This window comes from Polypterus senegalus, chromosome 3, assembly GCF_016835505.1.
Source record: "Polypterus senegalus isolate Bchr_013 chromosome 3, ASM1683550v1, whole genome shotgun sequence".
Taxonomy (NCBI): domain Eukaryota; kingdom Metazoa; phylum Chordata; class Cladistia; order Polypteriformes; family Polypteridae; genus Polypterus; species Polypterus senegalus.
In genome coordinates, this window is record NC_053156.1 from 288,841,329 (window position 1) to 288,859,171 (window position 17,843).

At 40.1% G+C, this 17,843-nt stretch overlaps 2 protein-coding genes across 6 annotated transcripts in view; both read right to left on the minus strand.

Moving 5' to 3' along the window:
* LOC120526921 (CMRF35-like molecule 5) overlaps positions 1-5,690 on the minus strand; it is a 42,028-nt gene extending 36,338 nt beyond the window's left edge. For all 5 annotated transcript variants that reach the window (XM_039750023.1, XM_039750025.1, XM_039750024.1 and 2 more), the window contains exons 1-2: positions 5,540-5,690; positions 2,884-3,216 (exon numbers count right to left, since the gene is read on the minus strand). In XM_039750023.1, the coding sequence (XP_039605957.1) occupies positions 2,884-3,216; positions 5,540-5,579 (373 nt within the window). In that variant the 5' untranslated portion in view covers positions 5,580-5,690. The remainder of the gene's footprint in view (positions 1-2,883; positions 3,217-5,539) is intronic.
* A 9,059-nt stretch (positions 5,691-14,749) lies between these two features.
* The window catches only part of LOC120526280 (polymeric immunoglobulin receptor-like), a 51,310-nt gene continuing 48,216 nt past the window's right edge, over positions 14,750-17,843 (minus strand). The window contains exon 9 of the mRNA XM_039749388.1: positions 14,750-15,168. The gene's annotated coding sequence lies outside the window, so the exon portion shown is untranslated. The remainder of the gene's footprint in view (positions 15,169-17,843) is intronic.

The following is a 17,843-nucleotide window of genomic DNA, read 5'->3' on the forward strand; positions in this document are numbered from 1 at the left end:
ATTCTGGACAGCCTTGGACTCACAATCCCTCCTAACCCATTAACAGCTGTGTTTGGGGTTCTTCCAGAGGGTCTTAAAGTGGAGAAGGACAAATTAATTGTGATTGCATTCACTACACTGTTGGCACGCAGACTTATTCTGATAAACTGGAAGAATCCAAACTCTCCTCTTTTAAGTCAGTGGGAAACTGATGTGTTATATTATTTGAAATTGGAAAAAATCAAATACTCAGTTAGAGGATCTGTACAGACTTTTTCAAAACATGGCAGGATCTAATCAGTAATATTTTAAAATAAGTTCATAAAGCACAGAGAATTTATTAATTTAGGTATGTTTAAAGCCTTAAATTTTATGCCGTTTGGCTTGCTCTCTCTCTCAAGGGTGGGGATCGATCTGTTCTTAACTCTATTTTTCTTTTTGTAAAAACTTGATTGCTTTGTATGAAGTGTAATAAAATTAATAAAAAAAATAAAAAAAAAAAAAGATTTGCTGTAATTTGTGTAAGAAAATAACAAGAAGAAAATATGGAGACCACATCCCCAACTCAGATGTGAATGTGACTTCCCTAAGGAGGACAGAAAAGAGAAGCTAGAAGTCTGTTGAACCGAAGAGAACTTGAGAAGCCTGATAGCTTTTATTTAGACCACCAGTACTGCTGAAAGTGTCAGCTTTTTGTATGAATAACAAGGGCACAAGAGACACACAGCAGAGCTTTAGGAGTCCTTAATCCACAGGTGTCAAACTCTGGTCCTGGTGGGCCGCAGTGGCTGCGGGTTTTCATTCTAACCATCTTCTTCATTAGGGACCAGTTTGTGTTGCTAATTAACTTCTTTTGCTTTAGTTTTCATTAACTTGACTCGGGCCCCTTAGTTGTCTCTTTTTCCTTAATGAGCAGTCAAACAATAATGAGACACAAAATGAGCCGCCACATGACCAGCTCACCTGTGCCCATCACACAATATCTGAAAATAAAGAAAGGTGAAGGTCTCAGTAAGGTTGATCAGCTCAGGTCACCAAAACATCTTGACTCTGTTCTTAGGAAAATGTTTGCTGTGGCAGAATGAGAGAAGCAACAAGCCATGGAATTAAATAACGAGTTTAATTAACAGCAAGAATCAGCTTCTCATTAAGAGATTGGTTGGAATGAAATTGTTTGGAGTTTGAAATCCCAGTTTAGCTGGTCATCTGTTGGCTCTGTGGCAGACGACCAGAGACCCTGCCTGCCGGGACATCTGGAGGAAGGACGGACCGGGAGAGCAGCACTATTCTTCCCAGGGCATCTGGACGGTCCTTGAACCCTGGAGGACAGCGCTTCCACTACAGCAGGAAGTGATGCCGGACCAGGCATTGTGTACACTGGGAGTGCTTCCGGATGAAAGAACAGCATTTCCGCCACACTGGGGAGCGCTGCCAGAAGTTTGTCGTCGTGCACCTGGATCACATCCGGGGCAAGATAAAAGGGGCCGCCTCACTCCAGTCAGGGAGCCGGAGTCGGGTGTAAGAGGACGGAGTTTGCAAGAGGGGAGTGGAGATGGCTGAAGGAGCAAGGACTGAGCAAAAATTTGTAACTAGTGTGTGTAAATAGTGTAAATAGAATGTGTGTGTTTGGACATTCTGGGGTCGTGTCTGTCTGTGGCCGGGGTCTCTTTTACAGTTTGTTTCACATCTCATTTCTGTTTGGCTGTCATTTAATGAAGAAAAGAATCAATTCAAAGGACTGAATCCTTAAAAACATGGCTATTAAAATGAAGGGAAAAGAAATTAATTAGCAGTGAAAACTGCTCGCTGATTAGGAAAAGGGTGAGAATGAAGACCTGCAGCCACTGCGGCCCACCAAGCCCGGAGTTCGACACCCCTACTAATCAAAGAACACACTGGTAGGAAGGCCATATTGTTTACTCAGTTATTTCAGTCTTGCCTGTCTGAGCGAGGCCATGGAAGTTTGCCATGTGTTGGATAAATTTTATTAAAAGGAAACGTAAGTCATTTAATAATATGCTTTACTTGGTGTGGTTTGCTAAAATGGGCAATTCCACAAATTCATTAATGTCCAAAAGGAAGCAATATGAAGCAAGGCCCTCTGTGTATGTTGGCCACCAGCACGTCACATTTCAAGCTGCCTTTATGCACAACACACTGAGACTTATTAAAAAACCCAGCAGCCCTTCCATTAAAGGCATGACAGGCCTCTGTCCTAGTGACGCAGAACCGATACGGTGGCTAATCTTCATGCCTCACTGATCCAGAGATCAGGGTTCAAATCCCACACATGGTTGATGAGTGTGTTGAGTTTGCATGTCCTCCCTTTGCTTGTTTGGATTTTTCTCTGAGCACTAAAGCTTTTCTTCAAAAAAGACATGCACTAGTTTGATTGTCAATTCTAAATTGTTTCCAAACATGTAAATGGGCTCTGCAATTGGTTGGGACCTTTGTTCAGATCTGGTTTCTTTTCTTGTCCCAGTGCTGCTGGTAATGGCTCGTTAAGGATTAACTTTAGGTGCAGTAGTGGTCAGTACAAGTGCGATACTTCCCTACTCCGTGTATTACATTGAGACGTCAAGTCCAGACAAGACCAGGCCTTGTGGTCAGCATTTGGGCTGTCACAGATGTGTTAATAAAGACTGACATTTTTTAACCTTTCTTTTTGTTGACTCGGCTGATTGCTCACCAATCCACTTGAACCTCAAGTCAATAATAACAAAAGCTCAGCCCCTTCTGTCTCAAGTGTTCAGACCTGAGACACAACACTTCCATGGATTGAGCCTTCCATTTTGGGAGAAGTTTGCTCTAACAGGAGGACAACATGGACAGCAAGAGTCTGACTGGACGCTTGAGTGTGCTGGTCAAAGAAAAAAATATTTTTAAAACCGAAACCAGTCTTACCTCGATGGACAGTGAGACTGACCTCAGTGTAGTCATCAGCCAGCTCCTTCTTCACTGCACACCAGTATGTCCCAGCATCACTCATTCGCAGCTCATTGATGGTAACAGTGAAAACTCTCACTGAGGTGTTGTCATACAGAGAGTATCGACTCCTCGTCATCACAGTGTTGTGTTTATTTGTTTTGATCAGGACGTTGTTCAGTGACCATCTAACATTAGTCAGGTATTTCTCATGTTTTTCAAACCCTTCTCCATATCTGCAGTCAATCTTCACACTTCCTCCTTCCACCCCATTTACTTTAATCAATTCAGCATGGCTTGTGACTCCTAAAACTGAACAGAAAGGGAGACTGAAGATGAGCTGTAGTTGGCACTCATCTCTTTTTAACAATTGATTTATTTCCTTGCTTTATTTTTTTATTCCTTCTTACCCAACCCATGTGTCGTAAGAGAAGGGTTGCACTTTAATAACTTAAAAAATATGTAAGCAATAAATGGATAAAAATTAAAAATTTTAAGAGGGCTCTTCAGGCCATGAAGGTCTAAAATGCAACTTTTTCAGCTTATGCATCAAGGTGGCCTTGACTCAGAGACAGCGTTACCTGTCAGCACCAGGCAGCCCATGGAGGTCTGGAAGGAGGCCATTACAGTTTATCCAGGCTGATTGTCAGAAGCTACATGTCAGTGGACCTTAATGATCCTCTAACTCTGAATGTAACTTCAGGCTTTAAAACATACCTTTAGGATGGCTGATGTCAGTGGTGGCTTAGGGCTTGTCATCTTTATACCAGGACATAACATGTACAGTACAGTCTATAAATGAGACAAAGTGGGACCATTGAGGGGAATCTATAAGGTTTCATCTGTCGTGGAGCTGCTCATGTAAGGCAAGCAGAGAAGGAGAAGTTGAAAGACAGCTATGAATGAAGGATTTTGTTGTTTGGTTGTTTTGTTCATATTTTGCATTTTTCTTATGTTCCTCTTTTATGTTTCTTCTTTTTTAAAATGGTTTGGTCAGACACCTAGGTGTATAGTGATTTATTTTTATTTTGTTACAGAATTGGAAAAACCACAGGAAGAACATATAAACTCCATATGGATAGTTAACCACAGTGTTGTGCAAGTTCACACCTCATAATAACTACTAGCTCAAAGTTCAGTTCACTCAGATTAAAATGAATAAATTCACGTTCATAGATCACCAGTTCAATTTTGAACTAGTTCATGTTCAGGTCATTTTGTATTTTTTAAGGAGTGAGAATAAATGACCCATGAGTTTACTTTTTTCAATTTTGCATGCCTTATATTAGGTTATTACAGTGTTCTTGAATAAAAGACAATAATTATGAAGACTTCTTTATTTAAATACACTTTATTGAGTTCTACCCAGCAACAAACACATATAACCATATATGCTAATATCTTCCCAGTCAAAAAAGATATTAAACAGATGCAAGTATACAAATAAATTACCGCTCTATTTCCAACCGTGTTACACCAATGGTGACTGTGAACCGGCGTGTAGGTGAACTAACTTATTGACCTGCCAGTCAAAATTTGCATCACATATTGGACGTCCAACGGGGAAAAATATAAAGTGGCCTCGCAAAGCCAATGTTTTCCTAAAAGCGTAAGCGGAGCTTCATCGCGTGCTCGTGTCATTTGAGGGTGCAGATGAAGCACAAGCAGGCAGACACAGACAGTGGCGATTTGATTTTATGTTATTTTTTCCGATTACAAATAAATGGTGAAAAATTTGTACAAAATAAATATTCATAAAATTCCACTATTTGTGCTTATCTGAATACCGGATTCGGATTCGGCTCGACCCCTACATTACAAGGTAAGACAAAACGTTTAATCTGGAAGGACGGACCGGAATGTCACATAAAACTAAACTCGCTCACGTTCAAGTTCTTCACTTGCAAATACGTTACGTTAAGTTCACCGTTCTTAGACAAACGAGCCTGATCAATGAGCACGCTCTTTTGAACTAGTTCATGCATAGCACTGGTGAACCAGACTGGGAATGGAACCCTGGGTCCTTGAGCTGTTAGGTGACAGCAGCTTGAGCCACTGCTTTGGCCATACTGTCCACATATTATTTTTTTCATGGACAATAAATCGTCTTGCAATTGTAATAGACAGCTGGGGATCTTGTCCACTGGGAGACCTGGAGAAGGGCGAATCCTACCCTGGAACCCAAAATGGCAGCCCTCCGGGGACTCATGGCCACTGCCAAGGGGTGCCTGGATGTTTCCAGAGCCATGGACTACAGCACTTCCGCCACACCAGGAAATGCTGCAGGAAGGTCATCAGAGAGCACCTGGAGCACATCTGGGTGCATTATAAAAGAGGCCGCCTCACTCCATTCAAGGAGCCGGAGTTGGGTGGAAGAGTGGAGAGAGAATTGGAGGCAGCAGAAGAAAAGGAAGTAAAGAAAGGACTGAGACGTGTGATCTGTTGTATCTGTTTTGGTGCACTGTGTTGTGCAAGGAAAAGAACTGTAGAATAAACGTGTGTGTGTTTGGACATCTGGCTGTCTCAATGCCCGTTTGTGTCCGGGCATTTCTTTTACACAATACAGAATGAAAATAAACAATATTTCAAAAGAGCAAATCTACAAATTTAAATCACATGCCAAGCCACCACTTACTTGAGATAAGGCAGGTCACAAAGTGCAAGGTGGGTTTCATCTTCGTTTCCTCTGGGTTGCTCTCCTAGGATTTCACTTCCACTTCATGCAGTAGTCTTGTGGAGAAAATGAAGAATGCTTCCAAGTGGTGTTGAAGGAACAAAAAAATAAAAAGGTATTTGAGAGAAGCAAGATGTACAACATCTAGGAAGTAGCTGTGAGACGGCTTGTTTTCTTTGGAATAAGGAAGCTGCAAACCGCACTTTACATGCAATGCACAGAGCCCACTGTATCTTTGTTGTGGGTTAAAAGAGAAAACAAGAAGTAGTATTTCCATTTTCATTTACACTGTCTTGTTAATTATTACAACAATTTCTTTATAATTGTTTTATTTCAGACCAATAATGAAAAATAACACATAAATATAATAAATACAGTGGTGTGAAAAACTATTTGCCCCCTTCCTGATTTCTTATTCTTTTGCATGTTTGTCACACAAAATGTTTCTGATCATCAAATACATTTAACCATTAGTCAAATATAACAACAACAACAACATTTATTTATATAGCACATTTTCATACAAACAGTAGCTCAAAGTGCTTTACATATTAAAGAATAGAAAAATGAAAGACACAATTATAAAACAAAATAAATCAACATTAACATCGAATAAGAGTAAGGTTCAATGGCCAGGGGGGACAGAAAAACAAAAACTCCAGACGGCTGGAGAAAAAATAAAATCTGTAGGGATTCCAGACCACGAGACCGCCCAGTCCCCTCTGGGCATTCTACCTAACATAAATTAAACAGTCCTCTTTGGATTTAGTGTTGTCACTGAAGGGCTTGATGATGATGATGGTCACGTAGACTTCTGCCTTTTAATCCATCCATCATTGTTGGAGCATCATGAAGCTTTGAGTAGGTGGAGGTGACGCAGGCCATCACCACAAAGAAACCGGAAAAAGAAACAGAAAAGAGAGTAGGGGTCAGTACGGATTTTAGAGCCACTATGAATAGTTATTATGAGGAAATTGAACATATAGAGTATCAGTACACAAGTAAACACAAAATGCAGTTTTTAAATGATGGTTTTTATTATTTAGGGAGAAAAAATCCAAACCTACATGGCCCTGTGTGAAAAAGTAATTGCCCCCTGAACCTAATAACTGGTTGGGCCACCCTTAGCAGCAATAACTGCAATCAAGCGTCTGCGATAACTTGCAATGAGTCTTTTACAGCGCTCTGGAGGAATTTTGGCCCACTCATCTTTGCAGAATTGTAATTCAGCTTTATTTGAGGGTTTTCTAGCATGAACCGCCTTTTTAAGGTCATGCCATAGCATCTCGATTGGATTCAGGTCAGGACTTTGACTAGGCCACTCCAAAGTCTTCATTTTGTTTTTCTTCAGCCATTTAGAGGTGGATTTGCTGGTGCGTTTTGGGTCATTGTCCTGTTGCAGCACCCAACATCACTTCAGCTTGAGTTGACGAACAGATGGCCGGACATTCTCCTTCAGGATTTTTTGGTAGACAGTAGAATTCATGGTTCCATCCATCACAGCAAGCCTTCCAGGTCCTGAAGCAGCAAAACAACCCCAGACCATCACACTACCACCACCATATTTTACTGTTGGTATGATGTTCTTTTCTGAAATGCTGTGTTCCTTTTACGCCAGATGTAACGGGACATTTGCCTTCCAAAAAGTTCAACTTTTGTCTAATCAGTCCACAAGGTATTTTCCCAAAAGTCTTGGCAATCATTGAGATGTTTCTTAGCAAAATTGAGACGAGCCCTAATGTTCTTTTTGCTTAACAGTGGTTTGCGTTTTGGAAATCTGCCATGCAGGCCGTTTTTGCCCAGTCTCTTTCTTATGGTGGAGTCGTGAACACTGACCTTAATTGAGGCAAGTGAGGCCTGCAGTTCTTTAGACGTTGTCCTGGGGTCTTTGTGACCTCTCGGATGAGTCGTCTCTGCGCTCTTGGGGTAATTTTGGTCGGCCGGCCACTCCTGGGAAGGTTCACCACTGTTCCATGTTTTTGCCATTTGTGGATAATGGCTCTCACTGTGGTACGCTGGAGTCCCAAAGCTTTAGAAATGGCTTTTTAACCTTTACCAGACTGATAGATCTCAATTACTTCTGTTCTCATTTGTTCCTGAATTTCTTTGGGTCTTGGCATGATGTCTAGCTTTTGAGGTGCTTTTGGTCTACTTCTCTGTGTCAGGCAGCTCCTATTGAAGTGATTTCTTGATTGAAACAGGTGTGGCAGTAATCAGGCCTGGGGGTGGCTACGGAAATTGAACTCAGGTGTGATACACCACAGTTAGGTGATTTTTTAACAAGGAGGCAATTACTTTTTCACACAGGGCCATGTAGGTTTGGATTTTTTTTCTCCCTAAATAATAAAAACCATCATTTAAAAACTGCATTTTGTGTTTACTTGTGTTATATTTGACTAATGGTTAAATGTGTTTGATGATCAGAAACATTTTGTGTGACAAACATGCAAAAGAATAAGAAATCAGGAAGGGGGCAAATAGTTTTTCACACCACTGTACATAACAATTTGTGATGGCGTTGTGCAGTGGACAGGGTTATTTATTTGTCTTTTACCCAGTTCTGCCAGAATAGACATCCACGCCATGTGACCCTGATCTAGATAAGCAGGTAAGAAAATGAACAGACATATGGATAGTGTGAAAGAAAAATGAACTTCTTGGAAGTTTTGAAGAGTTAAAAATTGAACAAAGCTGTTTTGCTTTAGTAAAAGGTTATTTATACGGGCGCCTGTCATAAGACAGGGTGAAGTAAGCTGACCTAGGGTAATTTCCTAACATTAGAAGCACGTCTATTAGGACATGTACACAAAAAAGAAACAGATGGCCAATTTTCTTCAAGATAAGTCGAAATGTTTAGATAAACAATATTATGCTGTTTCATAAGTAAGGGGAAGGAGAACATGCCGGAGAGCTGAGCATAAATGGAGAAAAACTAAACTGATTATCAATTATGAGATATTGAAGGCTAAAATAACAGAATACAACAACATAGTCACGGTGGCACAGTGGTAGTGCTGCTGCCTCACAGTAAGGAGACCTGCGTTCGCTTCTCGGGTCCTCCCTGCGTGGATTTTGCATGTTCTCCCCGTGTCTACGTGGGTTTCCTCCGGGTGTTCCAGTTTCCTCCCACAGTCCAAAGACATGCAGGTTAGGTGCATTGGCGATTCTAAATTATCCCGAGTGTGCGCTTGGTGTGTGTGTGTCCCTGTGGTGGTTGGCACCCTGTGCAGGGTTTGTTTCCTGCCTTGCGCCCTGTGTTGGTTGGGATTGGCTCCAGTAGACCACTGTGACCCTGTGTTAGGATATAGCAGGTTGGATAATGACTGACTGACAACAACATAGTCTGTCTTGAAAGGCTGTGTTATTTCTCTAAAATTATAAATAACAATGCTAGTAATCCCAGACTCTTATTCACTACAATTTATCGTCTGCTAAACCCAGATCACTCAATGGAATACCTCCAAAAAACTACCAGTGAAACTTGTGAGGCTTTTGCTGAATTTTTTTTATCACAAAATTAATGATATTATAAATAATATCTGATCCTCTTAAACCCTCGCACTCCAGTTTAAACAAATTACATTCTTTCACCAGGATAGATTTACCTGATTTATAGAAAATAATTTCTCAACTGAGACCCTCCACCTGCATCCTTGACCCAACACCAACAAGTTTTTTCAAAGAAGTATCGGGCGTGCTAATTGATAATATTCTTGACATTGTAAACTCATCATTAGATACGGGGGTTTTCCCAGACTGTCTTAAGACTACTATAGTTAAACCCCTACTCAAGAAAAATAATCTTGACTCCTCTGCTTTTGAAACATTTAGACCTATTTCTAACTTGTCTTTCTTAATTAAAATCCTAGGGAAGGCAGTCCTTACACAGCTAAATGAGCACCTCAGTAAACCTGCTATTCTTGATAAGTTTCAGTCGGGTTTTAGAACAAATCACAGTACAGAAACTGCACTTGTTAAAGTAGTAAATGACTTGCGGGTAAATACAGACAGAGGCCATCTATCTGTTCTCATCCTCTTAGATCTGAGTGCCGCATTTGATACCACTGATCACAATATTCTTAGAAATCACCTTAGTCAATGGATGGGCCTCTCTGGCAGGGTCTTAAATTGGTTTGAGTCTTACCTGGCAGGTAGAAAATTCTTTGTTAGTTGTGGTAATTATACTTCAAAGACCCATGATATTCTATATGGTGTTCCACAAGGGCTCTATCCTGGGTCCGTTGCTCTTTTTGATTTACATGCTTCCGTTAGGTCAGATTATCTCAAAGCATAACGTGAGCTACCACAGCTAGGCTGATGACACACAACTTTACTTATCAATAACGTCTGATGACCCCGACTCTCTTGATTCATTGACACAATGTCTTACTTGTGTTTCTGAATGGATGAGTAGTAATGTTCTCAAACTAAATAAGGAGAATTTTAGTGATTGGCAAAAATGGATATAATGAGGGTATTAGAAAAAAAACTTGATCCATTAGGCTTAAAAGTCAAGACGGAGGTGAAGAATTTAGGAGTTATTGACTCTGACCTTAATTTTAAATCACGTATTAATCAGATTACTAGGACAGCATTTTTTCACTTAAGAAATATAGCAAAAATTATATATCTTATAACATTGCAAGGTGCTGAGAAATTAGTTCACATTTTTGTTTTCAGTCGACTAGATTACTGTAACGCACTCTTCTCAGGACCACTCAAAAAAGATATTAATAGATTGCAATGAGTGCAGAATGGAGCTACTAGAATCTTAACTAGGAAAAGAAATCCGAACACATCACCCCAGTTCTGATGTCACTACACTGGTTACCTGTGTCATTTAGAATTGACTTTAAAATACTGCTTATGGTTTACAAAGCCTTAAATAATCTCGCTCCATCTTATATTTCAGAATGTCTTACACTCCAAATCATAACCTTAGATTCTCAAATGAGTGTCTACTTAGAATTCCAAGAGCTAAACTTAAAAGAAGTGGTGAGGTGGCTTTCTGCTGTTATGCACCTAAAATCTGGAAAATTCACCAGGCTAATACAGTGGAGCACTTTAAAAAACTGCTAAAAACACATTACTTTAACATGGCTTTCTCATAGCTCCATTTTAGTTTAACCCTGATACTCTATATATTCAATTAATTATCATTATTATTCATGGTGGCTCTGAAATCTGTATTAACTCCTACTTTCTCTTCTGTTCTTTTAACGGTTTTCTGTGGTGGTCGATTTGCACCACCACCTCCTGATCAAAGTGCTGTGATGTCCCTACATTGATGGATTAATGGCCAGAAGTCCACATGACCATCATCATCAAATTCTTCCATGTGAAACCTGAAAACCATGCGGACTAATTGTGAGGTTGTTGATGTTAGGTAGAATGCCTAGAGGAGGCTGGGTGGTCTCGTGGCCTCAGAACCCCTGCAGATTTTGTTTTTTTTCTCCAGCCATCGAGTTTTTTTTTTTGTTTTTTCTGTCTTCTCTGGCCATTGGACCTTACATTTATTCTATGTTAATTAGTATTGCCTAATTTTATTTTTTATATTTTTTCTCTTTCTTCATCCTGTAAAGCACTTTAAGTGACATCATTTGTATGAAAATTTGCTATATAAATAAATATTGTTGTTGTTGAGGAAGGAAGAAGTTAAGAAAAAATAAAAATAGGCGGAGTGAAAAATAAGATGCTCTTCTACTTTGCAAACTATGAATCCATATACTCATCTGTGACTGAACAAAAGCTGATTGTCTGAACTACTCCTGTCTTCCTCCGGAATCTCCTTCCACAATAGACATTTAATAAACAGCCCTGGACATTGGATCATGACCGACATGCATATTTAAAAAAATTCTAAGTTGTTAAATTGGCCTGATATTTTACATTAATGCGTTGCTTTTCATCCAAAGCTGGTGATTCCATTCATCCATTTTTTGGCACATTCGCATATAAAGTGAAAAGCACCTACTGCAGTTTCCGTGTCTGTCTGTCTATCTGCGTGAAACAATTTGGCTTATAACTTTTTGTCCAAAATCTTTTTCAGAAAACGCTCTGTTTTCCTTGACATACACTCTCTTGAGTACAGTGCACAGCAGAAAAGTTTAAAGTTTCTAAATCTTCCATTGCAAGGCGCTGGTAAAGTTTCAAATATACCTGTCTAAAAACAAAGAATCTTTGTTCCTACAATTAAAAATTAGTTTATCGTTTCAAGTTTACTTTGACAGAGGTGACCACATCTTTTACATTTTCAATATTTTCCTCTTTTACTGATTTAAAAGCTACTCCTGACGGTAAACCACCTGCAGAATCCTACGCACTTGATGTGAGGATCTTTAGAAGGGGCTCCTGTGGTTTTTTTGTGTGACTCTCAGCAGCTCACGTCTCCTCCTCCTTGAAATCAAGGTGGGTAAGTGACATGAGGTTCTCGCTCATAAAATTAAGCAATGCAAGACACTTAATTTATGTAGAAATGAATTAAAGAGGAGACAGACTCCCTGACTATGGCTCCATGACAGATTATGCATACAGTGAATAAGCTATAATCAGGATTTCTGTTACTCTAAAAATGTTGCATTGTTTGCAGGTCATCTTCTTCTTTCTCCTAGCTTTTAACCCATATTTGTGCAGGGTCAGCTGTCAAACTGCTTAATCACAATTTGTTTTCGATATAGGGTGAGGCCAAGCACCCACCAAAGCATCCATATCTCCATGACATGGAGTGTTTGCCCGTGCTTTTTGGTGGCTGACCAGCATTCAACCCTGTACATGGCCTCTGGTCGAACAACTGATTTTTAGATCTTCGACTTGAGGTATTTTGGGATCTTGCAATCACTTAGTACTCCCATGACTTGACGTCATTTAAACCACGGCACGTTGGCTCTCATTTGGGTATCTATTAGGGTGTTGCCATTCGAGCAGATGAGCAAGTCAATATACTTGAATTCTGCGACCTTCTTAAGCTCTTGTTCATCAACACTGATGGTGCCGTCTGTCTGCGTCCTGATCGCCATGTATTTGATCTTCTTTACTTTCAGTCATCATCCATTTTCTTTAAGTTGAATCTTCAGTTGTTATGTACACTCCTCAAGAGCCTGTCGAGACTCTTTTGTAAGAATACATCATCTGCATACAGGAGCATCCACAGGTGTGGTATTTGAAGGTCCTCCATTGCCATATGCATAAACAAGTTGAACAACGTGAGCAAGAATGCCAACCCCTGCTGGACACCCAAATTGATGATGAAAGGTGGTGACAGTCCAGCTGGGCATGAGATAAGGCTTTTGGCTTAATTGTAGAGCAGGCAGGTCCATATGATGTAGGACTCTGCAGGTCGAGGAAGGCCACATACAAAGGCTTATTCTTCTTCCGATGTTTCTCCTTCAGAAGTCGGACAGCATGTATTGCATCGGTCATACTCCGGCCACTGACAAATCCAAACTGCTTGTGTGTTATGGTGACAGTTTTCTGTATGAGTCTGTTCAGCACTTGTTTGAAGATCTTCATGGTATGGAACAGCAGTTGGATCAAGCAGTAGTTTGTACAATCACTGGCATTCCTCTTGCCTTTCCAGATTGGGATCGTAATGCTGCTGTGTCCAGGCTTTGGGGGCTATTCCCTCTGTTAGTGCAGCTTTTAACACTGTCAGACATGACATTCTACTGTCCAGGATGGAGAACATTCTGGGTATCTCTTGCACTACACTCCAGTGATTTAAGTCCTATCTGACTGAAGTCAAGAGTTTGTTAGTCTGGGCAACAGCAGATCCAGCTCAGCGCCAGTCACTCAAGTAGTTTCTCAGGGCTTTGTCCTCGACCCTCTGCTCTTCTGTATCTACAGTATATGTTTCCCCTTGGCCATATTACTCATAGCTTTGGTCTGGGTTATCATTTTTATGCAGATGATACTCAACTCTAATTCAATGTTAAAAGCAAAACTTTCTCAGCTCACAACTTGCCTCGGTGAAATTAAAATCTGGATGGAGAAGAACTGTTTAAAATTAAATGGCAACAAAATTGAACTCCTGCAAATTGGCACTAAAGCACAACTTAAAATGCGCTCATTTTCAGTTCCTCTTGACGGTGATCTCATCTGACCTTTTTCTGAAGCAAGGAATCTTGATGTCATTTTTGATTCCTTCCTTTCTTATTCTGCCCACATAAAACACATAAAAAAATTTTGTACTTTCCCCTCCGCAACATATCCTGTGTTCGCTCATTCCTCTCCTTTTCTAACGCTGAGAAACCTGCCCCTCCTTTTATCACATCCTGCATCGATTATTGAAACTCCCTACTGGCAGCTGCCCCTTCAGATCTTATATCACAGCTCCCACAGATTCAAAACTCGGCTGCAAGAGTCCTAACATGGACCAGCCACAGCAAGCACATCACATCAGACCTGCTTCACCTTCACTGGCTCCCTGTGTCTTACAGAATTGAATATAAAGTTCAATTAATAACCTACAAAGCTTTAAGTGTAGATTATATCCAGGAGCAAAGTGAAGGAATATCTTCCTTTATGTGTCTTGGTTATATCCATATATATAATACACAGATGTTCTCAGGACAGCTGCAAGACATAATTTCTGCAGTGTGTCCTATTTCTGCCCCAAGGTCTCCACCTAGTTGGACATGCCATAAACACCCCTGCAGGTAGGTGTCCAGGAGGCATTATGATCAGATGCCTGAACCACCTCAAATGGCTCCTTTACATGCAGAGGAGAAGCAGCTCTACTTTGAGCTTCTCCCGATTGTCTGTGCTCTTCACCCAGTCTCTAAGACTGAGCCCAGACATCCTGCATAGGAAGCTCGTTTCTGCCACTTGCATCTTCAACCTTGTTATTTTTGTCACTACCAAAAGCTCACAGCTATTGGTAAGAGCAGGAACGTAGATCAACTAGCAAATCGAGAGTTTTGCCATTCAACTCACCTCTCTCTTCACTACGACTGACCAGTACAGTGTCTGCATAACTGCTGGCGCCCTGCCCAGGGTTTGTTTCCTGCCTTGCGCACTGTGTTGGCTGGGATTGGCCCCCATGACCCTGTAGTTAGGATATAGCGGGTTGGATAATGGATGAATGGATAATAGCTGTATCTCCATTAATCATACCCCTTTGAAGGGCTACAAAGAATAGAATCAGGTATTGAAGAAATGAGCTTCACTCTCAGGTCAGCATATGAATCAAAGAGAACTTTATTGATTAAACTTTTGACAAAGAAGAGCAAAACAATAGGATTATTATTGACACTCTGCCGAGGTAGCACTGACATCTCTATTTCAAAGTCAAGTGCACGTTTACTATGTAAATCAAATACCCCAGACATAGCCAATTACTAACTCCATATGATCTTGTCCCGGTCATTGTCAGTGACATTTGATTAGTTTTGATTGACAATTTATATGTAATGACATTAAACAAGAACAAGTTAGTAAGGGTAAAATAAGCAAATGTCCACACATTGTAATATAGTGCTTATTATTCTTTAAGCCTTCTATATCTCTCTCTTCAAAGAAACTATTCCTCCGGATTTAGCAATCTTTAGGTCATCTTGGTTAAAGATCAGGTCAGGCAAGGCCATCATTTAAACCTGAGGCGGAAAAAACAAAGATACAGAAGTCAATGAAGAACTTAGATAGATAGATAGATAGATAGATAGATAGATAGATAGATAGATAGATAGATAGATAGATAGATAGATAGATAGATAGATAGATAGATAGATAGATAGATAGATAGATAGATAGATAGATAGATAGATATACACACACAATGATCTGAACACACATCGGAATAACAATAAAAGAAAGAAAATTAAAAAGAAAGAAAAACTTCTGTCTTGGTTGTCACAGTCACAGTGAGGTGTTCATTATACAGACGTATTACTGTTGTTAGAAATGAGTCCCCGTTGCGTTTCCTGACACACTTCTGCTGAATAATTCATTCGCTCAAACTCCTTAGTGTTGCTGTGTCAGAGAAAGGATGTGCAGCGTTGTTCATAATGTCACTCAGTTTTGTTTTGATTCTCTCCTTTTCTACGACCTCCAGGTGTTCCAGAGTTTGTCCATAACTGAGCCTGCCCTGTTAAATTAGCTTATTGAATTAGTGGGCCTTTCTTGAAATGATGTTACCAGCCTGGCGCATAGCAGTGTAGACAGCAGCCTAGTGACGTGGTTATATCTGCAGGGAATTTCAGTCCATTTTAAGCAGTGCTGCTATAAACTAATATGTGATGCTCAAATGTGTCCGACTGATGTTGCTGCAAGGTGGCCCGGCTGAAACTATGATTCCTTTATCAAATAGCAGAGTGGAAAGCAGACTTCAAAGTCATGCTGTTCATTTTAGTTGGCTTCATGATAAGTAGGATAAAAATTAAGGTTAGTGCACTACAAACAATTTGCATAATCTTTCTTTCAAGGTAATAGAAGGCACTTCCTCAAAGCCCTGATCCACATATCTGCAAACACCACAAGAGAGAAGGGACACATGATTGGTGATGGTAAAGATCATTCATACATTAAAAGGCAGATGGCGGTGCTTGCACTCTCTGGGCAGCACACTGTTTGCAGCCCAACAAAATTCTGCCATATTGTGATGGCTTGTGCAGTACACAGCACAACATAGTGTTGAAACATGGAACTGCCTCTGTCATCAGGCCACCAAGATGAGCCAGACCCTGTTCCTCAGGACATCAGCACAGCCTTTAGAAAGAAACTTGCATGTATTGCAACATTGAAATTTAATTTGCAAAATATATTTTTTTTTATAAGTTCAATAAGAATGTTCACAGTTCTGTGTGTACAGCCTGCATCAATTCACACTGTGTTTCCTTTTGTGTCTGCAGCACCTCAACAGTCAACACATGTCATGTGGGTCTCATGGCACTGGCAGCAGTTGGGGCACTGCATGATGGTACATTGTTACTGCTCTTTTCACTCAGCTGCTTCCATTCTTGTTTTTCTTTTTTTTTTTTTTTTTTGTGACTCCCACTGAGAGACCATCTGTTGTGGTATGCAAAATCTGTAATTTTTGGTCTATATTTTCATTATATTTTGCTCAAGACAAAACAACAGATGAATTAAATACAAGTCACTTGCATGAACAGTTAACGTCAAAGGCAATCTGCTTTCTTGTATTGTACCAATATCCATCACAGTACCATCCGTTTGAACTGAGCAGGAATTCAGGAGACACCTCATGGTGTACTGATGATTTTATCATTTGTGAAGAGAAGGGCACCAGGACTAAATTGGTTTACATCTTAGGAAAGGAAGCCAGGCTATGGTTCAGGCTGTATCCGATAACCTGTGAACAGAAGGAGATGCCATGGAAAAATGGACATACTCAAAGAGATTAAAGAGTTTGAGCAAATTCATCCATCATATTGACAGCCAGCCAATCAGAGTATCTAACAATCATGTGTCATGAAACCACTGCATAGAAATTTATAATAAATATGCCTCATCTGAGAGCGACATCAGAAGAGAACAGAGCGACTTCAGAGGAGGGCGAGACTGACGTCAGGAGGGGGCACCAGCCATCTGAGACCTATTTCATCTGATAATCAGCAAAGCATCTCTTGAACAACTTTCAGTGTTAGATCGATACTGCCCTGGGACATTCATCCTTGACATTTTTACTTTACCGTAAGCTATTTCTAAAGACTATACAGTATATATCCAGACTTTGCTATCCACATTTTCTTTTATTCTTTTTTTCTACTGGTATTATTCATGTAATAAATACCATGCTGCTTTTAACTTTCTATATTTTATCTTTATATTTAGAGTGCTTGAGGTAATAAGATCATTTTTATTAAGAGCACCTGGAGCAGTCGGAAGTTTGCCATACGCTCTGATCTTCAAGGTTTATTAAGGCTGAGGGTGAGTGCTCCACCCAATAGCAGGGAACAACACGTAAAGTAAGATATTCTTGGTTGATAAATGGCCTATAGCCAAGGATGTTGAGCCTTTGTATGTTTAAATATAGTGCTAGAGTTTAAAGTAATATTTAAGTCTGAGATATATTTAAAACATTGTATGTTGTTCATGCCAACAATAAGTATGTCTCTTGAAGTGCTAAGAGTTGACAAGTTGTGTTATTCATAGGGCACTTGTGTGGTTTAAAGTGCTAGAGATTAACCAACTGTGTGTGCGTCATTTATAGGGCAATGTTAAAGTTCTGTGTGTATGCATTGTAAGAAGACGCTATATAGCGCCTGACCTGACACAGATTGAACATGGGAGGCACGTATAAAATACAAAG